General features: G+C 44.6%; 1 protein-coding gene across 6 annotated transcripts in view; it reads right to left on the bottom strand.

Moving 5' to 3' along the window:
* LOC118787886 (transcription factor SOX-6-like) overlaps positions 1-27773 on the bottom strand; it is a 170839-nt gene that overhangs the window by 125938 nt on the left and 17128 nt on the right. For 4 of the 6 annotated variants that reach the window (XM_036543630.1, XM_036543628.1, XM_036543629.1 and 1 more), the window contains exons 2-3: positions 15520-15590; positions 3939-3988 (exon numbers count right to left, since the gene is read on the bottom strand). In XM_036543630.1, the coding sequence (XP_036399523.1) occupies positions 3939-3973 (35 nt within the window). In that variant the 5' untranslated portion in view covers positions 3974-3988; positions 15520-15590. Of the gene's footprint in view, positions 1-3938; positions 3989-15519; positions 15591-27773 lie in introns of those variants that run through there. The other 2 variants (XM_036543634.1, XM_036543633.1) reach the window with 2 other exon arrangements.

Here is a 27773-nt window from a genome sequence, read left to right as displayed (position 1 = left end):
TTGCGAGAGAAAAATTTCAGAAAAAGGGGCGCATTTCCATGGTAGAACTGAGTGACGGATTTCAGTGCTTGAAAGCCTCTTCTTGCCCCTGTGCAGAAGTCACGCTAGTAGGGCCCTCTGCTTCATTCAGCGGGGAAAGAGTGTTTCCAGGCTAAAAAGCCAGCGTGTCCTTTCTAAGAGCCGCGCAGAAATAGACGTATTAATTGCTCGAAGCATGAGCCTTGAGTTGCTGTCATACTTTCACATAATTGCACTGACAAGGCCCCCTTTGACCCAATTTAGTCGCTTAATAAAAGATGTTGTGGTGTTGTGCGTTAGAGTCGTTCACTCGCCCTTGCTCTCTCTCTCTCTCTTCCTTCCCTCTTACTCTCGCTCCCTCTCTCTCTTCGCCTCCCCTCTCACCAGAACACAATAAGCGCTGGCTGAGCGAGAGGGCAGGACCCAGGTCAAAGCCTGGCTTTAATCTTATCCTGATTGTTAAGGCCTTCTTCCTCCGATTCCCTGCGCATGTGCGCGATATCCCTCCACCGCCCATTCTCATTTAATTAAAACAGACATTGACAGAAGGATGTGGATTAGGACTGTAATGATGCATTTACTTAGATTAACCAGTCTTCTCACCGACTAATAACTCCAAGGGAGAACAAAAGGAAATTGTTATGAAACAGCCTTTTGTAGCAGTCAAAGGTCAGAGTAGTTTTTTCTTTTTCTTTTTTTTTCTACCACTGAGAGCTTTGGCTTTAAAGATGTTGGCTGTAAGACTCGCTAGTGGATTTAAGAGGTGCCACATTTCACTGGCCCCTCCCTGTTACCTCTTCCCTTAATGCAGCTATGACAGGCTAGAGCCCAAATGCTGTTCCTTCAACAGGTGGTGAGAGTCAAACACTATCCCCACTACATGGTATTAAGGAGAGAGAGGAAAGGTACAAAGGAGATGTGCTGGTAACAATCCAACATATGCCCATAATTTATCACCCAGCCAAGAGCTAAAATAAGAATTATATTATGCAGCCCAGACACTAACTAAATGCATCATTTTAAAGTCAAGTTTTCTGTGAGTAAGAAATATACATGTATGTACATAACTAAATGTGTTTAGGCTTGGATTTAGATTTTTCTGAACACCAGAATGTCAAAACAGAATTGCTGTCATTTTAAATAGCAATGGCTTGCTGAAATAAATACTTGTTACCAAGCTGTCATTTTTTTTTCTATTTTCTGTTAATGATTGTATATTAAGTTATATTAACAAATGTGTTTACATACCATTTTTATTAAACCCTTTTATTATTATTTGTTGCTACACACAAAAGAAGTAACTTAAATAGACAAAATAAGGCATGCAATTACATGTGTAAAATATGCAAATAATGTATAAAAAATACATTAAGGCAAACAAAATGAAATGTAATGTACAGTAGGCAGTAGGCAGGCAAAACAAAAACAAAAATAGCAAAATTCAGAAGAAAACAGAAAAGAATGAAATCAATAACCACTGATTTTACTTAACCACTGCTTTACCTAACTGATATACTGATATACTGAACAAAGCCTCATAATTACAAAAGCAACACGTCACTAGCATGTCCCATATCTCCCACAATTTTTTTCTGACTTTCATTCCCACAATCCTTTGCATGCATCCAATGTCTAATTTCTAGTTTTAGCCAGTTTAACCTGACAATGTTCTACATTCCATTCATGCCACATCATGTCATCCAGCTATCAAATCAATCATGGACCATAATTTGAGGATTGAGTGTCGCTGGGAGCACATCACTACACACTGAGAGGACTAGATGGTACAGTTATCCCGCATTCATCAAAGATAACAGATTTGGCGGGGGGGGGGTAATAGGAAGTAGCCATCGCTGAGTTATGATGACGGGTGGTATTATTTTGTGAAGTCACTTGGCATTGGTGTATGGGAGATGAGGAATTTTTAAAGTAACCAAAACGCAGAGTCAGCACACAAAGAGCCTGCACCTCAAAGCACCAGTCCCTCTTCCTACCACTGGAGCTGTGGAAACCAGCAACTGCTCCTCTGTTGCCAAGACTTTGGCTCAGATAAATGTTGTGACCAAATGGAATAATGCAATCCAGCAACCATGGATGTTCTTACATTTACTGGCAATGTAAAACTGCAAAATTATAACATTACAAATACATTCTAATGGGGTAATGTTTACCCTCTCGTGCTTATATGAATACGCATTCTCTTTCAAATGATGGGAGATTTCATTTAGCAACTAAAAACCAAAACTTTTTTTTTTTAACTTTTTGTTACTGGCTCTCTAAATTATAAAACTTTTATGTGAGTAAACATTATGATTTCTCTGCATGTCTCCCCAAATTTATTTTTAATGCACAATGAAATGGTATGATATGATTTCCAGTCCATGCCTAAGCCTACAAGTATTATGTTTTTTATTTTTTCATTTCTAATTTCTCTCTTTTGCCTTCATTTTAGTGACTACCAAATTCATAATGTTTTTTAAGATACAAAAACAATAACATTTGCTCACTTTAGTTACTCTGTGTAGCACAAAGGATATGGTGGTATGCCTGATTCTGGGACACAGGGGTAATTCAAATTTTTTACTCCAATACAATTGATACAGGAGTCAGGTGTCCTCTCTGTCTACTCCACACTTCGGTCCCTCCCAGTCTTGCTAATCCAACCATTAAGAGGGAGGTAACGTGTGCTCCCTACTTCTGACAAAATACCTCTTTTAATAAGGCATATGCACCCCACCCCCTTAAAGGCTCACAGGTATACTTCTTCCATCTGACAGCCAAGATGGCATGTCCGAAAATGCCCACAGATCCATCAGCGAGGTGAGCGTTCTTCCATATCCTGGGGGGGGGGGCTACACTACTTGAGTGAGGTGCAAAATCAAAATCAAAAAACGACTGAGCTGGCCTCTTGTCAAAGAATATACTAGCACGATCAAAAGAGTCCGTGGTCCAGTGCATTTAACACATACTCAAACTTCCTGAACCCTTAAGCCATGGACATCTGGCAACAGCAAAAAGGACATGGGTCCTCATGGCACGTTCGAGGAATAAACGAACAAATGAGAGCCTAAGTTCAGGCTAGGTGTGTCACGCCATAATGCCCTTTATTCGATTAGGTTAAAACAGGTTTGAAAGAAATTGGCGTAAATCTAATCAAATAAATGACCTCCATTACACTTAAGCAATCAATGTGTGGGGAGCACGAAGCGGCGGTATCAAAGAGGATCCATTAGGTTCAGTAAAGTTTGGCTGACAGCAGCTCTAAAAGGCAGATGCTGCTGCTACTCTTAATGAGACGGCACTAATTAGGATGCAACACTCGGGCCTGCAGAAGGGAAACTCACAGGAAGAGCGGGGAACGGTAATTCTACTTACGGGTATTTATTTCCTCCCAGCAATGACAGCGCAAATTCTTAATTAGGATCGCAGGACAGCGGGGGGAAAAAATGGCGCCCTCGGCTCTTGGTACGCGTGCCGAAGAAAATGTACGTCCCGTATTGAGACCAACCCACCTCCCCCCTTCCCCAACACAACCCCACCCCCCCCCCCACCCCCACTACCACCACCTGTACAGAGCTGACAGGACAAACACGCACATGCAATATGAACAAGGAAACAACTCATTTGTGAAGTGCCCAGGTTGTGAAATGTGTCATGTGAGATTCTCGGCCGCGTGAAATGAAGTGCTTTCAGTTTTGTTGTGAGGCACGGTGCAATCGTGAGCATGCCCGGTGTTACATGGAGGGCCAGAGGGGCCACGGCGACCCTGTTGCTTCGCTGACAAACACACAGCCGGGGGGTGGAGAGCGCGTTCTCTGTCACCGTCTCCCGCCGGATCAAATACCAGGTGTCGAGAGATGTCGCAGCCGTGAAAGGACAAATGAGTTTGACCCCCGCAACATCAAAAGGGAAGAACTAACCTCAGAAAAAAGCTGCTACGAAGAGAGCCCTCCATGACAGCAGTGGGATTCTGTGGCGGGAGGAACACACAGGAGAGTGCTGTGACTGGAACGGCACAAATACAGGCAAACACATACAGTAATGCACCAGTCCTCCTTACACACAAAGCACAGTGACAAGAACAAACCCCCACCCTCCTTTACCACCCCCCGCCCAGTCTCTCCCTTTTCTCTTACGCCATTAATGTAAAAAACTTCTTTTCACAAGAGCGGTAATTTGCATAAATGTGGCCAATGCACACATGCCAGTTCCTCCCAGCTCTGTGCGAGGCAGAGCCGGTGTGGGCTCTGGAAGCTCGGCAACAGGTGTGCCATACTGTCCGCCTACGTGATGTCACAGCTCGCCAGGGTCACCCGTACGCCTCGGCCGCAGCTGTGGAACACGTGTTTTGAAATGCCTATAGGCTTCCTGTTGGCCTCTGGAGTTTTTTGTTTTTACAGAGAATGCAGTCTTGTTTGTTGTTGTGCTTGTTCATGTTCCCCCGATTTGTGCTGTTCCAACCATAAAGCGTAACATGAATCAGACTGAAAGTGCTTTTGCTCAGTGCCTGGGGTATGTTCAGCATGGAGGGGCATAAGCAGTTCTAACCCAAACATCTGCAACTGGGAGCAACTGTACATGTACAGTTAAAAAGTGGTTTCAAAATGCAGTAATCAGTTAAGGAAGTGCGGGTATTGAGATGACTTTGAAGCATTCTTCAGCGGGGATTCTGAATTCTGCAATGCAAATCGCTGTACAATTAACCATCAATCTGCCCAGAGCAAGAGCTGGAATATGTTCTGCCATGCCAAGGTCTTAGGCACGGAACTTTCCGCAGCAAATTTAAAAAAAAAAAAAAAGGGGGAATGTTTTCTCAGGCCATTCAATTCAACCCCCTCCCAACAGCGTTGTGACGATTAGCATACGTCAGAGCGAGAAGACAGCGGCTTCCCAGCCCAAAGCCATTCCGGGTTCTGCAGACCGATCCACGATTCCTGCCCCCCGAGCTCCGCGGAGCTGAGAGAATGGAAAGAGTGAGCCGGCGCCCCAAGGACACGGCGCCTTTCAGACCGGGGGCGAGGCGCTCAGCCCGCCACAGAGGCCCGCCGGGCTTAGCCCCGGCGCTTTTCGCACAATCGGCCGTCCGTGGGGGGGGGGGTTAGGGTCGGCCCTTGGACAGCCCTGGCTCCCGCGGTGCCCGCCGCTCACCACGGTGACAACGTGAGAAAACAGCAGCAGAACGGTGCAGGCCCAATCAAGCGTGTCTCCTCACCACTTTGAGGGAGTGTTAAAAAAAAAAAAAACACCTGCCTGCCTGCCCTCTCTCTCCTCTCCCCTATGGCCCCCTCTTTGTTAGGGCAGCCAGGCGGCAAAGCACACTGCGAAACCTGCGTCGGCCTCACGTGCCGGAAGGAACGGAACCCACCTACAGGCTGCAGGAAGGAAGGTATGGGGCAGGGCGGGGCTGAGCTCGGCCAGACGTGGCTCTAGCGCTGGCTTAGCTCCCTTGGGCTTTGACCTCAGCGCTGCTGCAGCTCGCTGCTGCGAGGGTGAGGACTTGGTGGAGCTAAGGCGCGGCTCCGGACATGACAGCGATAATAGCGGCCTGTTGTGGTCCAGCCCCTCAGGCAGAAGATTGCTGCGTGCTGCAGCGGTGGGTAGCGGGACGTGTCCCTCTGCAATTCCTTTCTAGTGAGGACATGTGAACAGGCCCCGCCCTTTTCTCCTGCTCCGTATTACCCTCACTTCTTCCCAATAGTCCCTCAAATGAGCTGAGGTGACAAAGTAAAGTCTTGAGGAAGTCCACTGCGGTTTGGAGGTAGAGTTAAGGAAAAACAGAACGCACCACATCGCTTCTACCCTTTCTCCTACAGCTAAACGTAGGGCTGAGAGGATTACATATCGAGCAGGCCTCGTGCAAAAGGCACTGGCTATGCAAAACAGAGCGGCGGGGGGCGGGGGGCGGGGGGGGTTGGCGTTTGCGGGCTGCGCAGGGCTGCGCAGTTGGCCTTTCGAGGAACCTGGGCCTGCCAAAATGAGCCTCCGTCCAACCAGCTCTCCCCCGCCATCTGCAACAAATGTGCTCCATTAAAGCAGAACCATATGGACGACAAGCTGGCTATTAACACGGCTTCTGCACGCTCCCCTAACATAGAGCAGATTTTCAAACTTCCAGTCAAAACTGACTGCTGCATTAATTCCACACCACAGTCATTTAGGCCTTGGCATATCTCAAGGATCCAACTGCCCCCCCCCCCCCCCCCCCACCCCACCCCTCCTTGTTAGCAGCCAGTGTTACGTATGAAAGTTGAAGGGCACCCACAGTGCTCCCCCCAGCCTGGATTTGGCCTGCTCACTGAAAGCATGTGGGGTTTGTGGATGTCTCTGCACGAGCAATACAGAGTCATGGTGACAGCATGTAAAAAAGAATATTATACAGCAAACATTAATGTTAAAGTGTCACGCACACTGCAGCATAGTGAGACGGACGGAAGCTGAGAGCACAAGTGGATGAGCAAGGGCGTGGCTCCTGCCTTGTTTGGAAAGAGGAGAGGGTGTGAATGCTGTGACTTCGTTTTTCTTCAATGAGGCCAGCTGCTCCCCCTTGTCAGGCTAAGATGGCACTGATTAAGCCTGGAGGTTTCGCAGACTTCTGATCCCTCCTCATGCAGTGGCCATGTTTGCGTCTCTCCTCCATGAGTAAAGCCAGGAGCCCTATCCGCACACTATGAAGTACCTCTTTTGGCTGGGGGGGGGGGGGGGGGGGGGGGTACAGCATGACTCTGCTATTCTTGGACTCCACAAGCATGCAGGGTGCATACTGAATCGATTACAGCCCACAAGTTTAATTGTTATTTTGTCTCTCCTTCTTTGCAGAGCACTGTCACACTGAGACTAGAGTACAGTCATTTCACCTTATTGTTAAGGCACTGTGCATCCCCATTATTCAGTTAGTTTCATTGTCAATGGGAATGTTTCACTGACTACATTACAGCAGGTTTGGGCCTGTCTGACAGGAGTCACGCCTGAGTGTGTATCAGACACAGACACATATACTCTCACACATATGCATATTTGCACGTATGCCCACACACATATACCAACAATAGACAGCAGGGTGTTGATGTGTCCCTCTGAGTTTTGCTTAATTCTTTTAAGCATACACAGCCCAGCAGTGCAGTATAGTGGTAAGCTGCAGGGCTTGTAACCAAAAAAGCTGCTAGTTCGCCTCTCCTCTGGGGCACTGCTATTGTACCCTTAGGCAAGGTACTTAACCCAGAATTGCCTCAGTAAATATCCAGCCGTACAAATGGATAAAACTGTAACTTATGTAAGTCGCTCTAAATAAGAGCATCTGTTAAATGATAATAATGTAATGTATGTAATGTAACTCCAAATGGGGAGTGCTGCTCACACTGCATCTTACATGTTACATGTGGCCAGAATGGATATTAATGTTTTCTTGCTGCAGTTATTTTAAACATCTTTTTGAATAGTAAATCAAACTCCTGGTTAAGGCAAACAGAAACAATGTTGAAGTCTTTGTTTCAGTAAATAACAAATCAATGATTCCAGGAGGGATCCATGGGTACCAAGCCAGCTGTTCTGGTAAAAAAAAGGGGCAGATGTCTACAGAGAAAATATCAGAGAGTGGTTTTTGACATTACATTTGGAAATAAGCGTGATCATATTTGAATCTGCATTGTATAACTCAGCATCTTCTTAAGACTTAAACCATTCTTCATACAAATGGGTTACAGATGAATTATAAGAACTACATATGGAATTACACAGTACCTAATGCACCGCACCAGTGTTAGCAATACATTGTTACATAGTGATTACTATGGAACAAAATCTTTTGGTTTCTTTAATTTGACATGTTCAGTGAATAATCCTGGTCCTACACCTACCCATTACCCTAGCCCAAAGCCGAGCTCTATTGCTAACCATGATGCTCAACACAAACCCAACTATAAGCCTTTATATCATTTTAACAGGTGTGCACCTCCAACACAATTACACAGTATGTGTGATTACTGAAAATCTGACCTGAAATCTACATCTGCATTTACCTTACAATTAAATTGAATAGTGAGCGATACTGCATAAACATGATATAATGATGCAACAGTAACGAATGTGCAGTCTTAGAACATATTAACTAAGAAAACATTTCAGTCTACAGAACTTATCTTCGGCATAGGCTTTTAATAGGTTAAAAAATACATGTTTAGTCAAGGGCAGCATTCTGAATGCCGGGGTCAGATGAAACTCCACAGGGTCAACGATCTTAAAAGACAAAGCGTCTCCCACAATCACACAAAACAAATGTATAGCTTTGAAAGGCGCATTTGAAAAACAGCGTTCTGAATGTGAAGGAAATTGATTGACTGTCAAGTTCCCCTCTCAAAACCAGAGAAAAAAAAATCTATTCCACACAACGTATGCAGGACAAAAGCATGTTCTTCTCCAGGTTATGGGAGACTCAGCGCATGGCTTGGGTGCTTGAACCTGCATCAGGATGTAAGTGTGCTTTTGGGGGATGATGAGAGAGAGAACTTTCTTGTTTGACAGAGTGGCTGCATCTTGGACCAAAGCGGCTACCCACTACTTCCCTGAGCAGGGGAGGTTTTTCCGGTACAGGGTGCACCCCTGCAAGAAGAACGGCCCATCCCCACAGCATCTCCACGCTGTAAAACCCCTGTCTCTCCGCCTGGCTGATGACAGCGTGATGAAATTACTGTTCTCGGGAGTCTCAGCTGAATATGGAGAGGTGTGAAAGGGTCCCTACAGAAGGGGGGAGGGGGACGGGTGTAGTGCTTAATCCCGGAATCCCAGAAGCCCCCCCCCCCACCACCAAAGCCCCCAACCTCCACCTTTCCAGATAAGAGGATGGGACATAGGGCTGAGTCCAGCTGACAGACACAGGGCAGGGCACAGTAAGATGTCGACTCCACTTCCTCCTTCCTTCACCTACCACTCCTGTGGTGTCCCCATCACCATCGCCCTCCGCCCCCTCAGCGCGCCCCCCCACCGCCCACCCTCCTAAGTCAAAGCTGCCAGATGAGAAGTGAATTAATTTGTGTAAAGCACTCCAACATTAGGAAGGTGTGTTGAAAGGTGTCTGCTCATGTTTCAAATTAAACGCACTGCTGGTCAGCATTAGCACCTCCGCGCTCTCCGGCAGCAGCTCGCCTCTGACACTTCTGGGGCCGGGGGGGGTGGTTGGGGGGGGTGGGATTTGCCGTTCACACTGGAATAATTAGAACATGTCAGGAAGAATTAATTTCCTCATTTTTCAAAAGGATACACAGAAATTACCATGTTATTATATGACAGGGTCCCTGGGAGGATTGTATTAAATTTAATTTCTAGCGCAGCCCACACAACAAATTAAAGTCATAAATAAGATGGAAAGGAGTGGGGCGCGGAGCATATGTTTATGGCAATGAGTGAAGCCAGGGGACCAGAAACAACTATCTTCATTTCATTTTATTTAAATCAGGCCGACACCGTGTGTCTGAATGACAGCGTCTGCTAATGGGGCCCAGATTAGAGGCTCCTTGATATTAGCAGTGAGACACAGCCTTTTAATAGCTGAGGAAGGGAGCACCTTCTACAGCTGGGCTGATGGCGTTTCTAATGGAAACATTACACAGGCAAACCTGCGAATATCCCCAGTGAACAAGAGAAAAAAAAACAGGAGACAGAGGATACCTCAGGTTACGTTTCAGTAAAGTGGAAATCAATTACAGCCAGTGCGTTTTCAGCCAAGTTTACAGAAAAATCTATGGCAAGCATCTATAATTTGATGTTTTCAAGTTGCTTTCAGATCTCCGCGTAAAGCAGAGAGATGAATTAGGAAAAGTTATTGTGTAATGAAGAAAAATGAAACTGCAAAAGAGGGACCTTAAACTACAGCTGAGTCAAAACATTCACTATTCACTCTGCATTTCATTCCAATTTAAACGTTAATTTGCAGCACACAGTGCAACACTGTTTCTCCCAGAACACATATAGACCAAAAACGTAGCTGAAGAATTACTAAACCATGCCACGAGAAAAAAGAGGTTTCAGTGAAACCTGTAATGTTTTGTGACAAAAGTGCATTCTTTCACTCTCAACAACTATCTGGCAACACTTTTCCAAAAATATACAAAACGAAAGCTGAATTGAAACCTATGGAAAAACAACTTAAGACACGACTCACTGCGGGATTACATTTGTCTTCTGGCAAATTCAGTTGGCGTTATCTTCCCTGAAAGTAAAATCCGCTACTGTGAAAACACTTTGGCAGTAGCTTCGAATATGGTCTCCGAAAACTCACCATACTGCATTGTACTGTAGGTGAAACACATGCTCGCCACTGCTTTCAGAATGTCAAAGTGTGTTGTCGAGACTGTCTTGGACAGGAAAAGTGCTGTTTGCCTTTTGACCCAAAGTTTAATGTTCTGTTTTCTGTCAAACACGCAATCAGAGGCCTGCTGCACAAACACGTTCCTCGATGGGTTAGTTATGCAGAAATGACCTCAGCGCTGTTGTTCTCATTTTACCTTCGTGGACAACAACAGAAACAGATCATTTTAACAAGGGGACCAAAAGCTCCGTCGGAGGTTTTGCAACCCTTGCCATAGGAAACTCTATAAACACAGGGCTACAAATTAACAAAGACATTCTATTACATTTTGGTATCATAAACATTGTTAATGGTCTGTTATAAGTCTGCAGTCTGTTTGATGTAATTCGCAACAACACAATCAGCTGTAATGCAGTGTGTTGTGTTTTGACTGCAGCAGTAAATGTCTTAACACTGATGTCTCTTGTAAATGCTTTTGAGCAACTAGAGCACCAGATTTCTGAATGCACATTGGCAAACTAGCTTTGCCCTTTTAAAAAACAAGAAAAAAAGTCAAGCGCTTTTTCAGCAGCTTTTTTTTAGTATTATTTCAGGATGAGCCCTGATCAACACTGGCCTTCAAACTTACTAGGAAAAATAATTTTTAAGAAGCTGATGTAACTCAATTACAACAGAAAACGGGACATGTACTCATACAATGTAGGTATTTCCAATTTTGGGCTACTAGCATATGGTGAAAAATGTTTCTTAATTCCAGCCATCTAGTAAAAATGACATGAAACAGTTGTATGTTAATTTCAGATAACTGCAGCCACTGGAACTTAAGAAATTTCTCATCCTATTCCTCAAATTACTGAAGTCAGATTAGTCACAATATCTCACCTAATGTAGCATTTAAAATTAAATTTTATCTACCTGTCTATTAGTCTATCTGTCTGTGGCTATTATACATACAGTATATCTGTGTATGTGTGTGTATGCATAAAAACAGAGAGGGAACATGAGTTTTACATGCAAAAAAAAAACTATTGAAAAGGCCTGTGTACTGAAGAAAAGACCAGCTTTCCAAATTTTAACCATATGTGGCTAAAATGGACTCAGCAGCATCAATCTACACAGCCAACAACATGTCTACGCTCATCTCCCAGATCAGGGACGATTTTCCAATCAATCTCCAGACATGGCTCAAAACTCGGGGGGAAGAGAGCTAAAACACTTTCCCTCCTTGAGACCTTCAGATAAGCGTGATAGCCTATTATCGCAGTCCGACGCTGGGTAGGAAGGCAGAGTTTTTTTTTAACTCTTTGGGAATTGCCGTCATTAGAGCCGAGGGCTCCCCTGGGCACGGCAAACTTTAAATAATTTGCGAATCAATTAACTAGTAACGCTCAACGTACGAAGATTTCACACTCGCGGGCCGACGGATTGTCAGCTGTGGAGAATTCACAGCATACTGGGAGAGAGGCTCACGGATGAGATCATGAATTCATTTTTGGAGACTGTGCATTATTTGCTACACTTAGCAGCTGGAGCTACACAGGCACTCGTGAAGTTACTCCTCTCCAGCTGATTCGCAGTCTTTTTCATTTCCTGCACATCTATACCTTGAGAGGAAGGAAGGCAGCAAAGTCTGTGGGAAGTATTACTCTGGCGGAATTTAAAAGCGGCAGCCAAACGAAACGATACATCAAATCAATCTAAAAAAAAAACATCATGACGGCTTGTTGCTAGGATGTTTTGTGTTTGAGGACGCACTGAACATGGTCAGAGAGGGGGGATAAGTTGATCAGTTAGTCTAAAAAGCTCCAAGCCTACTCTCTTTGTACTGTCAAGGTCCAGCTAACAGAACCTAAAGGCATGTTGTCAAACAAAAGGAATTATATTTGCGTACAGTGGCCAGAATATTTGCTACAGTCATATAAAGAACATAAAAACCACTTATCTGAAAACACTGCACCAAGAAGCAATTAAATCGTCACCTAGCTTTCTACTATCAACCTTACACTGTCTTTAGATATTTCAAGGATTTTTTGTTTGCTTGTTTCTTCGGAGTAATTCAATCTAAGGGAACAAAATCTTTAAAGACACAATACTTCAGGTTGAATTTTCCCCAGTCCTGATGGAATTCAAACACACTGGAGACAAGCTGAGATGTAAATGCTGACCTTTTTGACAAGTGGCCTTGTTTCCACAGTGACATCAGTAATAATCATAGAGTGGTCCGCAGAGTAACGGACAGGCTTGTTTGATTAATAAATGCTGGGAAAACGAGTATTCGAAGGTTATTCATTTTCATTAAGTGGTGGAGTGATGTTTGTTCAACTTTTCAGAGAATTACACCCTGAGACCGTTCCCCCGAGTGGCATCAGTACTGCTCTCTGCAAAAAATTTAAAATTACTTCATGCACCAAATGTTTTATTAGATGAATGGCACTCTTTGACAAAGGCTTCTCTATCTATTCAAACCCTTTGCTACATCCTCAGGTGTTTCCAAATGAGTTCGCACAAGACTGATAAAATGTGTCGGATAACAAGCCACACTTTGCTGAAATTACTTAGCGCCTAGTTTTATGATTAATTAAGCATGCAGATTAAGGTTGCAAAAGAATTTAGATTAATGAGCGAGTTAAGTTGTCCTGATATGAGCACGGAGGGAATCGTTCGCTCTTTGGAACTTCATAAACACGCATTCTAAAACAGGTAAGACAAGAATACGTGCTGAATCCTGGTTACCACGGCCATGCACTTTCTATGCTCTACACTATGTTTAACATGCTCTTACAGCTTTCAGGCATGGAAACTTTGCCCGGTGCGGTTCCACGTCTTGCAGATTAACTCTGAATACAAAGGCAAACAGCGAACTCTGACCCCCAAATCAATGATCCCCCTAAAAAAAAACTCCATACCTGATGTCACTTGGCAACATCTGCTCTGAATAATTAACTGCCGTATTGTTATTGTAATGAGGCAGAGTTAGAAGGTTCACCCTCCCTAAGCGACCCATATATGTAAACAGCATCGCTGTGACTATAGGAGGGAGGAGGAGAGGAGGTGTGTGTGTGTGTGTGTGTGTGTGTGTGTCTGTGTGTGTGATATATTCTTCTGTATTCTCAATGCACGCAATATGATGGGCTAATTCAATCGGAGATTTATTGACTCTTTACCTTCAAAGTCCATTAAAGAAGAAATCTCCATCAGTCAGGTGGGAATACTATTTCCCTTTGATCTGACTCCATTCTGAAAACCAGGGTATAAGGAGAATATTTCAACAAGGGCTACCTGGGCTACCTATATTAACGGACTATTTTATGAACAGGTAAATTAGGTTTGGTTTGACATTTCTTACACACAAAGTCTCTCTCTCTCTCACTCACTCACTCACACGCACGCACACACACACACAAAATTTTAAATCTTCACAGCAAAACACAAGGCTCGCACTGTTGCTCTATATTCTGGATAAATGCCAGTTTGAGAATGCATGGGTTTGATATTTACTTTTCTTAGCCAGAAGCATTTAACATTTTTTTTCTTAAGTCCAATAAAACCTGTCTTATTCCCCAAATAGAAAACTTAACATTAACTTAGCTTTAACAGCAGCCTAACAGTAACACCTATAGGGGATCAACAGTCCCCCTCTGGAATACCTCAGTTAGGTATCATAATTAAATTAATGCCAATGCAGTTACAAAAATAAAAGAACTACCTTAAAACTAGAAGATTTCTAGTGAAACATTCAATGCGACGAATCCTACTGATAGTGATATCACGAATGCAAGGTAGGGAGATAGATAAACAAACTAAATAAATGAAATGAATAGCACAGTTGCATTCGCAAAGGGAATAAACCATACTGCATAGCAGAAAAAAGAGAATTGCAAGGTGAGATGGCCGCTTACAAACAAAAACAAATAAGCCCATGATATCTCACAATCGTTCAATCAAGCAGCCAGACAATTTCATTCTTACTGTCGTTGTAACAATGGTCTGTGGGATTTTTACAGCTTGACATCCAAAGAGTTAGCGAGAGCTCACTGCTGAGGCCTTGTTGTTCCGGCCTCTTTGTCAGCTGGATGAAGCCAAAGTAAACAGCGATTTCCTCACGTTCAGGATTCCTCGGCTGGTGGACTTAACAACACCAACAGACGCTAAGAAGCGAAACAAAGAGGCTGGCTTGGTCGGAGACAGCCAGACAGGTGTCCATCGATCCTCTAAGAAAACCAAGCGCCTCGCGTGAAATCGTGCGGACAAAATGGTGCGGCGGAACGGCCGCGAGCAAACTGCTCATATCGTTATGGAATTTACTAATGTGTGACCAATGTTTTGTTTTTTTAAACTTATGCTAATAGGATCTTCTTCAGTTTTTGATGAAACCACCTTCTGATGTTTTATAATGAAGATTCATATAAACTAAAAAGTCTTGGCTGAATTTTCCCAGTATTACCTATCTTTACTAGCAGCAGAGAGCACTCAATTAACGACATGTGGTAGCCATAAACTGAATGCTTCCTGACCCTATGCCTCTGCTTGTTTAAAAGAGCTCTTTCTTCACTGCTCTGACTATTCCTATTGAGCCAGCTCACAGTGATAAAGAGCCCATAGCACAATAGTATAGAGAATGGAATCAAATTTAATCAGTGAGGATATGTGAGGATGTAGGTCTTGCATGGGAACTCTCAAAGGCAGGTATGGTAGCGCAGAAAAGAAAGAACAAAGCCCAGGTTTTCTTACACTTAAGAATCTTCAGGGTCAGAATGATCTGAATCTCTGCGCCCACAGAATGCACTCGTGTGAAGATGTATGCTTTTGAAGGGCTGTGGCCATCAATGTGAGCCCTGTATCCCTGCTTAAGATCCAGCTCTCATAGAGGACACAGTTTGCTATGGAGGAAAATAAATGTATTCTATTCAGTGTCAACTTCAAAAATTTTAAACCTTATTTTTTCTACGATAAATAATTAAATGACCATCTATAAAGCATCTCTTTGAGTTAAAGATGCCCTCATGTCTTGGAGTAAGAAGTTTCCTGGATAGGAGAACTTTCAGACAACACTGCTTAGCTCAGGAGAGCCTCGCAATGTAGGTATTCAGTAAGTTTGATGAGAGAGGGGAAGGGTATAAAGGAAAAGGCTTCAGCTCTGATGAAATCATAATCAGGACAACTTCACCAAATACAAATATAGCAGAAAAAAGACTACTTACAGAAACAGAGAGATTTTAGCCCCAGCACCCAGTGATCACTGGTGAGTTGATTTTGAATTCATGAAAATGACCTGTAATAAAACAGATAAAACGAAAGCATTATAAAATATTAATGCCTTTAACATTTTGCAAGGGACAATGCAAAATCAAAAATGCAATCACATAAATGAATTTTACAGTCCTCATTTGTCAAGTGCACAATATTATTCAGTGTCTTCTTCATCTGTTATTATCTTTACAATTTGAAATTCAAAAATGTTTTCTAGTTTAGATGACTTTAAAACATGTTCCAAGTTTCATTAAATTCTGATGTTCTGAGGGATGTAGAGAGCAGAGACAGAGAGAGAGAGAGAGAGAGACAGAGAGAAAGAGAGAGAGACAGAGAGGGAGGGAGGCAGGCAGACAGATAGAGGAAGATAGATACAGAGGGATAGAGAAATGGAGAGAATGATGCAGACAGCACTGTCTGTTTGGATATGGAGTAGGCCCATAACTGCTGGCATTTGTCCACAGACACCACAGATGAAGTGAAACAGCGCCGGTGCTGTCCGAGTTATTCAAGCTTTCTCCTCTGGGACACAATCCGAGACAATGTTTAGAATCCACTTCTCTCAAACCTCATTAATCTGTCCGTTGGCTGTTTGATTCCACTGATGAATGGATTTTATATAAAGTAGCTGTTTAATGTCGTTTCTGTGAGACTGCAGACCGCTAATGATTTATTTTGGTAATATACACCAGTAGTTACAATGCGTCGCTTGAAGTCCACCACCCTGGAGCCTCCACTACAGAGATACACAAACAGTTGCTTCTTAAACATGTCGGCATCAGCTTTGCCCTTAATTAAGCCTATGTTTCACATAAACATTTCCAGTGCCACGTAGAAAGGGAATGAAATTAAAGAGGTCAGTCCTAAACACAGTGCGAAGAGTGCATAGACTGGCTCTGCAAAGGAGCCGCACAAAGCTCATTGATGTTCATTTCTCACATTATTATATTTTTAACAACAAGCTGGGATCTCATTAACAGCTAATTTATGCCATTAGCCTGCTTCAGCGCCGCCAATTAAACAAGGACAGAGGTTTTTAAGGTCACAGCTAATTGATCCGCACACAATTTGTGCTACCTGGGTCTCCTTCTCCAAGGCAGAGCCACCAACAGCAAATAGCACCAGGAGGTACAGACATCAAACAAAGGCAGAGCTGGGATCAAAGTTCAGATGACGTGTGTGGAGCGGGAGAGGGGGGGCTGGGCTCATGACTGATCTGAGTGGGGCAGCCTTGAGGGTGGGGGAGTGAAAGGACATACAGGCCAGTGTAGTCCCACTGACCCTGAATCAGTGGAAACCTGCTGTCATCTTGATAGCATCTCTGAGCTGACAATCTAGTCTGAGCTCCCAAAGGACCCTGAGGCATTCAGTCAGAGTTCACATGCAATGTCATCTCTACCAGCCCCATGAACTCACACACACACATAAGCACACAGAGATGCTCACAGTCACTCACACAAACACACACACACACACACACACACACACGCACACACACACACACACACACAAACACATGCACACCAACATAAACACATATATACCCTCATTCACATCCACACACAAACACATATACACACACATGCAAGCTCCAAACAGACACATGGTATGCAGATGTACACTGTTCTGTGTTGTACACAGACAATGGGGGTGGCAAATGTGTAAATGAGTTCCTCTTTGTGAGATATGTACCATCTGACTAATTCCTGTTGTGTTTCAATAAATGAGAGCTGTTTTAATTGCAGGGGGTAGAACTTAACAAGGCTGTGATTGGATGCTAATTAAGAACAATGAGGGGAAAAAACAAGCACACAGAGAATATGTAATTTTACATTCATGCCTTATTTAAACAAATTGTTTGCCCGAAATACACCATGGTAATCAACAAAAAGGGTATCCACATTCATAGCAGGAATATTAAAAATAAATGAAACAATCCTGTTATTACAAGAAAAAAAAATGAAACTGTCTGAAAGCCTATTGTCTTCCTGAGCGGCAGCAGCTCTCCTGTTGCCACTGTTACCACAGCTCCCCACAGCCTCATTCTCCCCCTTCTGTAATTAGGCAATCATAGTTTCATTAAAGAGAATTCCAATCAATTTCCAGCTAATTTTATTAGTTTCCCAACAGTTTTATTACCAAATCATTGTATCCACAATTATCGCCCCTGCTTTTCTGCATGCTGCTGCTTTGGCTCGGCGCAAAGGAACAATCTGCTGAGACGTTATGCTGCTGGTGGGCACACGCACACCCACACACACACATACACACACACACACACACACACACACACAGCCGGCTGGGGACACACCGGCAGCCAAGTCCTTCTCATTCACATAGATCCACCTGAGAAAGCGGGGTGTGGTCACAGATTTCACACAGGTGTTAGCTAGAGAGTAACATTTAAAGGAGAGAGGTACAAATGTACACAGATTACTCTGTGAGATGCAGACTTTCAAAGTTTCAAAAGTAGGCTAGAGCAGACAATCCCCTATTTCTGCGGGACTGGTCCTCGGCTTTCTCTGTCTTTTCCAACCACCCATAAACACAGGTTCACTGTGTGAGGTCTCTCCACTGTAAGACCCTCCTCCCCTACCCCACAGAAGCACACTCCTTCACCTCTCCCTTTAACCAAATTCACTAACCCAGACACACACTTACTAACCCTTCCCCTTTTGTGATACTACCTCACTAAACCCTCCCCCTCCACCTGAGCCATTCCCACTAACCTCTCCCACTGCATTGTGGGAATCTTCCTCTCTAAGGAGTAAACAGTAATTGTGCACAGGGAATGCATTCCTGCAACGTTCTAAGGAAGTGAATTTGTATTCTGATACCAGACCCAACCTGTTGAATCTGAGTTGTTACCCAGCTCGGTTTGATCTGCTCACATGTTGTGCATTGAGGATACAGCACGCCTCCTGGAATGACAATTTAGGCTGTGATCATTTTTCCATGCAGGAACGACCATTGCCCAAGGAGCATCTGAAATTCACTCTGAAATCAAATGAACCTTCAAATTCCAGGCATGTGTTCATCTACAGTAGGGGGGTACAGCTTGATTTAATTTCTCCGGGGCATAACGAGACGTTGTGTCTTTGACGATCATATGACAGCGGCTTTGAGTCAACAGCCAAGCTCCACCACACAAAGTTGTGCTTCCACATCTGAGGCTACGGGCCGACTAATTGTCTTTTTTTTTAATGGCCAGGCCATTATAGCCAGGAAAGTGAAGGAAATGGCAGGGTGCATGAAAAAAAAGCCCTCAGGTTATTTCAGGTGAAAATACATGGGACGGGGGCAGGTAACAACGAGAGGGGGCTCTAACATCCTCATGGATTTCCACACTTATCTGAGCCCATCAAATGAGGCAGTCAGCTGCGAGCCAAATCATATTCCCAGCCAGCCTTGTGAGTAAAAGCAGGACTGCACGGCTCCAAATGTACTTTTCTCAGACTGCCAGGGTAAAATTCCCCTATGTGCCATTTCCACTCTGCGCTGAGCCTCCGCGCTCCAGACCCGTTAAAGGAGTGATTTTGCAGGAGTTGCTATTTTGACAATAGAGCCAATCTCCCATCGGCCGATTTGCTCCCCACCTGGAGGAGGCGGGGCTGTCTCCGTGGCGACGGCGGAGCCAGGCGGCAGAGGTGAAATGGGGCCCCCCGCGTGCGGTCCGGACCTGCGCAGAGCTGCCGCCGTGCTCTGCATCAGCCGGCCCCAAAATGCAGCCTGCACAGATGAGAAAGAGCAGGGTTTCCAGCGGCAGGGGCGACTGAATAATCAAGTACTTAGATAAAGCTCTTAAACCAATGAAAGCCATTCTTGATGTGAGTGCGTACAGCCACCTTGCTCAGGGGAGGGAGGGGCGGGGGAAGGGGGCCCTGTCGGTGCATCTGAGGAGAGGCTCATGATACTGCTATGATAACCTAATTAATGAGGACCATAAATTCTCCCCGGGGCCATCCAGTGGCACGCAAATGGCGCTCCGGCATCACAAAGACAAGCTTTATATCTGAAAAAATCCACCATATCATTGAGTTATTTGGCACCGCGAGTGGTCCAATCAGGGAGAGGCACAGCTGTTTCAGCGTCCCGGCGACTGTCACGACAGCCCACCCCCCTCCTTCACTGACGCTCCCAGAAGACTTAGCAGCGAGCGCGCAGGTTAAAGATGGAGCTGTTACAGGCTTCCCCTGACAGCCGTGAAATCGCACCTGTCCATCACAGGTTCTCTCCACCAAGTGACGGGCCGGTGGGATTAAAACAATGATGGGAGTGGGGCTTCTTGAATTCACGTAGCGGGCGTTCCTTCCTTCCTTATCTGGGAACATGAGGTTTATAAAAGAGGATGGCATCCTAGAACCAAACACCTTGCTGTCGATTTGCCTGGGCAAACCAAGGCTGCTATGAGTCTGCTCACCGTCCTCTGGTGTGGTGCTTCAAAAAAAAAATGTTCAATTCACTCTGAAATAACAAATTTGAAAATAAATTCTGAAAGGGGGAAGAAATGACCAGACAGTGGAAGGCTGCAAACCACCACAAGAGGCGTTCAAGTCCCATGTGGAGCTAACAGCCCGGAACAGGCCTTGGCTATTCTCTTTGATGCTGCCTCATACATTCTGCTCTCTGAGATTACAATACTGTAAAGTCAGAAGACACTCTTGTCTTTTTGTTTCTGATTTGTCTGCTGTTCTGTGCATGAAGATGTACTCCCCTCTAAGAGCAAGATTCCCGTTCCTCTGCTACTGGAGATTTCTGCGATTACACTAGGCTGTGGAGCCCAGCCTGGTCGTCTCTCAGGTAAGGCGTTTATTCTGCAGGAGCCATTTTCTGTTTCCTGTGCCGCAGCATTTCTCTGTCTTATCACCAGCACCATACGGGCCGTTTTAGCTCCCGAAATCCTGTTCACCACATTCTGATTTTAGAATCTGTGAAATGAGTGGTGGAGAAGCACGACCACCGTGTCTACCCATGTTGTGACTGGACTCAAATGGGCTTGGTGCTTTTCGTCCGGGGATTGCACAAATGGAAGTTTTTAACACCTAAAAGAAACCTTTGCCTTTGTGTAGCAACACTAGAGAGGCCACTCAGTCTCTGGGGGAGAGAGACATGCTGAGTGCAGCAGGACAAAGAGCCTGTATGAGAGAACCAGCGGGAGTATCGCTCAGGCCTGTCTCACACAACACACACTCTCCTCTGTCTCTCTCTCTCTCTCTCTCTCTCTCTCTCTCTCTCTCCTTCTTTCTCTCTTTCTTTCTCTCTCACACACACATACACGTTCCCCTCTCTCTGACACACAAACACGTGAACACACACACACACACCCTCTCCTCTCCTCTCTGTTCCTCTCATTCTGTCTCACACATACACACCAACACACACACACATACACAGATGGACACATGCAAACACACACATACACTCTCCTCCCTACTTCTCTCTCTACCTCATAAATACATAATCACCACTCTCTTTCTTTCTCTTTCTCACATACACTCTTCTTTATTTCCTCACTCTTTCTCTCTCTCGCATACACAGACAGACATACTACACACATATGCACAGACACAATTAAAGTCAAACACAAAACACTGAAACATGCATGTGTATACGCACATACACACTACTGAAAATAGCCTCATACAAAATCATCAGCTGGCACACACACAGCACACCTGCAGAACAGGAAAAATACAATGATACAATAATACTTCAGAAACAACCCAACAAGTTACCAATTTTGGGCACACTTTTCTGAAGTAATTCTTTGCTTGTCACTTTCCCTTGTTGCAATTTGCTTATAATAACAATTATGTGACAAACTAGCACTCACGTCTCAGCTCAGATCCTATACTTGATGGACACAGGCAGCATTTAAATGCAAATATGCCCCTACATACAAAGGCTTTGAAACTTCTGACAGCAGTAACACAATCAACCTGCGATTGTCCTCCAAACTCTAGGCCTAAGCCGAGGCGGCTTGATTCAAACAGGTTCCCTATTTTAGGTCCGGCTCTGTGTGGATGTCTTCCCACAGTTCCAAGCTGCAAGTCAATCATATGCTAAATTAAACTAGAATAGAACCAATTGATCCATAAATGATTGGGTTACAACGAGGGACATTATTTGTGTTTGTTCTTGTTCAAACATCAGAGCCTCGCTCTATATTCCAGTTGTGAGTTCACAAATTATGTCTGCAACCAAATCGCAAATTTTTCGCAGTTTACCTTCTCAGTAAAAATGTCAGGTAACATTCTTATTGGAAGTGGCAGGTCAACAGCATGAGAAGACAGGCCTCCTGTCTCCACAGCTCCTGGGGTCGAGCAGCTTCCCCGCCAAACCTTCACTTCAGTTTCCTACAAGAGTAGGTTCGCATAGGAAAGGCGTTGCTGATGGATGACATTTTCAACTGGCTCTTTTTTTTTTTGAGTGAAAAAAAAAAATCAATGGAGACCATTCCGCTGTTATTCAGCCACATGGTAATTGTTTGCAACTGCATCTTGTGTTCTCCGATATTGTTACGTGGCTTTAAACAGTACAAGTCGGTGCCATTCTACATCGCTCACGCTACTTTAAAAAATAATTTAAAAAGCTATAGAGGAAAAATAAATAAGAGTCTTTTTTTCCTTGCATTCAGGCCAAGAGGTATGAGCAAACACACGGGCAGAAGAAAGACCGCACTGTCAAAGAATTAAACCTCCATTGCACAACAATTTAGTACATGCCAGCTGTGACTCTACATGTAAGGAGAAATAGCTCGGGCAGGACTGGCCTCTCCTTTCCAGCCCATTCTCTGAGTGTGAAAGAGGAGAACATCTTAAAGAGGTGTACGGGAGAATAAAGAAAAGTCGCCGGCATTGTGTGGTGGTGCGCAGCTGCTGCCCTGTAAATCTGTGGATGATTAGCGCCTGCGCCCTGAGCCGCTCCTCAATCGAAAACAATTAACATTATAACCTATGTATTTTTATTTACAATCAAAGCGACGGCTTGTCTTTGGCGGGAGCACGGCGCGAGCTGCGGCGAGCCCGAATGCAAATGAATTAGCCAGCGAATTCGGTGGGGGGGGGGGGGGGGGTGGAGTTGACGGGTTTGCTAATATTTCTGAGTTGTTAATCTTGTAGAGAGGGAAATGATTTAGAGGGAGGGCACAAATCTCCTGTTTGAGGGCTGGAGCCACAGGGCCGCTCACCGTCCTTCCCTCCTCTCCTCTTCTCTTCATTCCCTCCTCTCCTGTGCTTTTTACTCCCTTCTCTCCCCTCTCCTTCACTCCCTCCGTTCCCTTCTTTTTAACTCCCTCCCTTCCTCTTCCCTCCTCTGCTCTTTACTCCTTCTCCTCTTCTCCTCTCTCCTCTGCAGCTGCCCAAGTCTCTTTTTCCCTTCCAGCTTTTTTCCCGCTTGGAGAAAATAAATGTAGTGTTTGAGTCACTGATTGCTCCCATAATTGAGTTTAACACTCCTTTTCTGGAAAAAGGGCCTTTGAATTGAGGAGGTCAAATTACCTCTCCAGTCAGGCAATAAATAAGTAGAATAAGGTAAGAGCTCCTGCAAGCATATATTACTGCTCAATTCAATTAGTAAAAAATCAGGAGATGCATGGCTCTTCAAATGGTCGCTTAACTATTAGATGCATGTCGCTTCCCATGAAACTCCTATTCTATAGAGGCAATCAGATGGCCTTCTCCGTGAGCCACATCCAACTGAACAGAAAACGACTTCAAAAACACAGGTCATTAGAGTCATAAAATGTGGCTTTGAGAAAATCAAGAAGGGGATTGGTTTAGTTGGGTCACATGAGAGAAATGGTGGAGCGCTAGGACAAACATGTATGTGGGGAAAAAAAGCTGCTATTCACTCAGTGAACCACCCATAAGCCACCTAAACCTAGAATCAAATGGAAGGCATACACATCTTTTGGGAAAGCAAAAGGCTGCCGTCACAGAAAAGCAGAGCAAGCCACATTACTGAACATTCGCTCCCTCCCCCAGCATTACTCAACAAACATAAAGTATAATGCTTCACGGCACTAGAAACGATGGTAAAAATGTTCTGCTTGTCAGAGCCTTTCTCCCATACTGTATGGCTCTTTTCGGTTTTTTCCATTATGCAGAGAGAGCCCTCGAGTGCAGAGACCATTGTGCATTGATTCCCACACAAGCAAAGGAAACGCACAGGGAGGAGGCCTGGAGTCTGGGTAGGGCACGCGCAAGGTGGCCTGACAACGTCTGAAACGCACGGGTGAGCAGAGGCCCACGGCACCCCATAATGCACCCACTTGGCAACAGCGCTGCCTTTATGACATCATGCGCTTTTCACATGGGGCTTTTTCGGAAAATAATCGAAATGTTCCTATTCTAGACATCCAGTAATAACAGTTTACCTCACGAGCCCTACTACATTTCTCATAATATAAGGGCACACTAAGCCTTTATAAAGCGGCGGGGGGGGTGGTTAAACAAACATGCCGAGATGGATAGCATTTTCCAGTCTGTGCCAGGGAACCGCTGCAATGCTAAACAGACCCAGGTCCATCTGACACGGGCTCCTCACCTTGCTGAGATCCCTTGTGTCTGCGGCTCTACGCATCACAGCCAATGGCTGTGCATCGGATTAACGAGACACTGGCGATTAGTCAGGGAGAGCACAAGGAGAAAAAGGTGGGACTCTACCACTGAACCTCCGCCTGTACAGGCTGTTTGTTTGTTTGCCCCATGCTTGCTGGTTACATGAAGCAGCCCCACTTCCTCATCGGGGGGTAGGAGGTGGGAGGGGTATGTCCGACCCTCGCTCCTGCCAAAAACCCCATGTGATGTGGTGCTCCCGGGGCCCCGGCTTGGAGCCTCTCTCCCGATGATAGTAACATGAGGTTAGCATTATCGGTGCTGAAAGCACGACAGGTGGGTCACATGAAAGGTCGCTAATTTTCCTCAGACGGCAAGACACATGGTTCCCATTATTCTCCAGCAAAAAAAAAAAAACTGAAGAACCTCCAACAATAACACCGGGAGACCTCGGCTTCCACTACTGTTCGACGTATTATGTTTTCACATTTATATTACGTTACATATAAATATATATTTCCAAGCGGTGTGTGCTGTGAAGAGTAAATCCAAGAGAAACAGAAAAGCAAATAAACAAAAATGGAAATCTGGACACCCAAGATGGGGGTTTGGCGTGAGGCTCTCCATGTTCTGTGCAACACAGTAAAAACATGAGGTAGACCTCTGGACCCTGGCTCTCAGCGGAGGTGAACCCTGTTGCCCATCAACTACCCCTGTTGCTGAGCAGTGCATGCACAGTGTTTATGTGTCAGATGAGCATGGTGTTGGTATTCACGTGCGCTGTTTGTGTGTCAGACACACGGCTCTTGGGCAGTATGTGCACGCAGCATTTGTGTTTAAGACGGATTAATGGGCGAGCTCAACATGCCACCTCTTGCCTCTCTTTAGACAGAATAATCATCAGTCTCTAGATAAAACCCCAGTCTAATGCTGAAAGCATGTAAATAATTTGAAATGCACAATTACTTCTCGAGCACCGCACTGGACAGAACTGTGCTTCAGACATTGTGTGTTTAGGCTGAAAGAATTCCAGTGCTAGAAGTAGCCAAATTTATTAAAATGAAAAGTAACACAAAACGTTTAACTTGCGCCGATTATTTTCTGAGTTGCTTGCAACTTCACGCTGGCTCAGGGATAGGAGAAAAAAAATTGTTCACCATTGAAGTAAATGTAGAAACTGGAAAATGACACTTTTCTGCGCTGAATGGCCCTCTTACCATAAAGTCTGAGGAATTCAAGCTTTTTTATTAATGCCTTTTCAGAGCCCAAAAACACGTCCTCTTGAAATCAAACAGGCAGTTTAGCCATGGACATTTTAAAAAGGAAGTCAGTAATGAAATTGTAATGTTGAGAGGCCTTGCCATTTATTTCATATTTTAAGAGCTCCCTCCCCACCCCAAAACAAAAGTAAAAAAAAAAAAAAAACAGGATCACATGCCAAAGGTAGAAATTCATGATGCAAAAAGAAAGAAAAGGAAAACTAACATTTATCCCGCTGCTGAAAAAAATTCACTAATAGCGTTAGTCTTTATCTTTGTGCTTTAACAGTGCATTCTTGGTAGTTCACAGGAATGTGTGATACTTACTGAATTCTCCAGCATTGAAGTTAACACTGGCCGTGCCTGGCTTCCCTACACATTCCCAGCAGTTAAATTTGCTGTGAAAGTCTACTGCATTACTCCTGCATGCCGGGCTGATAGCATATGAAAACAAGCGTCACATTCAGTACGTCTTCCCTTTTTTTCTCTAATCAAGGACCTCCCTACGAACGCGAAAACTGCCCTAAATCTGCTTTGAAAGTTCCTCCGCTGACAAAGCCTTGTCTTTCTGCAATATTTCCAAGACAGTCAGTCACTAGGAATCTGGAAGAGAGCGCTAGCATGCCGATATCTCTGCTAATTTTCTGCCCAATAGCTGCAGCTGAAAAGCCTGAGATGAAATCTGCTGTGGAGATGATATCAGCATGTGTGGTTACACAGCCGTCTGGCTGACTCGCACACCAGTCCAAACCCCACATATATTTCTGCTTGCCTTGGTTTTTGGCTCCCAGTTTAGACGTGTAATACAGTTTAATATTCATCCATTTTCCACTTGCACAAAACTTATCCTAATCAGAGTCACTTTCCCCCTAATCGCAGAGCTATAATTAAGTTCTAATAAGTGGTTTCGCTGGGCTCTTGAAGGGAGTCCATGTCATTTGGATATCACACCACAAAATACAGTATTAAGAGCTGTCTTCTACAATGGATTAATGAACAATTGCTGAGAGCACACCCACCCAAGTCTGCCCACTGATTACAATTACCAAGGGCTTTCACATACCACCAACTGCCATGTTTCTCAAGTTCAATTAGACCAGTAAAACGCAATGTCTATTCCAGACTTAGCTAAGTTTCTCCTGGTCCTTCTGAAGTTCTGTAATTGTTTAAACCTGAGTGGAAATGGCAGCATGCCTCTAAATGCCTGCCAAGAAGAAGAAGAAAAAAAAAACCCTCGTTCACTGTAGCATTTTTCTCGTCTGGGTCCCTCTTTTTAATTCAACCCAACACAGGTCTCAAGGAAAGCTTCACTGATTCCACATCCATCCTGAGAAAGTGCGCTTTTAAGGATGAAAGTTGACTGCGGGTTGATAATGATGACAATTTAATTAGAAGCCTCGATCCGGGCTGGCAGTCGCACACACGCCTCCACCCAGCAGATGGCGACCAATAAATTCAGGCTCATCAAGAAAGAGAAGGGACACCCCATCCCTCCCTGTCCTTGCCCCACCCCCCCTTACCGATGAGCACAGATTTCCCTCCTGAGGCACCTCCCCTTGACATTTTGACATGCGCCGAGTCCAAGAGAGGACAGACGCCAACGTCCCGCCCACACGAAGCACTCTCTCTGAAGACTGTGATGCTAAAATTACCTCATTTCCTGCCACAGTCTCCTTATTCTAATCAACACTCACTTAGAAACGGGTGACGGGGTGGTTTCGGTGAGATGCAGCATCTTGTTTACAAAGTGGCCCGCAAAAGAGTAAGTGATGGGTTACCGCTGAGAGCTGGTTGTTCTCCGAGAGAGTAAACGAGAGAATGTAACAGCGGGTTTCCTGCTTACAAATAACAGCCTTAATGTTTGGTTACAGTTGACTACTTTAATACAGAAACCTTTAATTTATAACCCCATGCCTCTGGGATTTAGTTTTATACAGCATTATAATTTCAGTCTTTCTCCTGATAAAGAGCCTTATGTTTTGAGTGCTTTTCAACACCAGACCAAAAAGCAGACCACTGCAGGCTCAGCAACGCCCTGCCAAAAAAAGTCCCCTCTGGGTTTTTGGGTTCCAGCACATTTCAGGACCTGATGGAGTGCGCTGCCGTGTGTGTGTGTATGTGTGTGTGTGTGTGTGTGCGTGCGTGCATGCCGCGCGTGGGCGTGTGGCGTGTGCCGGTGTGGCTATCCTTTCAGATGGTCAAAGAGGCTCATGGGAAATGCTAGGGAGGCGAAACCACAAAAACCTCTCCATCATTTCAGCACATTCAAAAAAGAAAGAAAAAAACTCCTATTGCAAACATATTGACCTTCCCACTACATGACTCGTTCTCCAGAATCTAGGGTTTTCTTAAGCTAACAAGAAAGTCCGGCATGAATGAAGCTTCTCA

Source organism: Megalops cyprinoides, chromosome 13 (genome assembly GCF_013368585.1).
Source record: "Megalops cyprinoides isolate fMegCyp1 chromosome 13, fMegCyp1.pri, whole genome shotgun sequence".
Classification (NCBI taxonomy): Eukaryota; Metazoa; Chordata; class Actinopteri; order Elopiformes; family Megalopidae; genus Megalops; species Megalops cyprinoides.
This window is presented reverse-complemented; position numbering and strand designations above follow the sequence as displayed.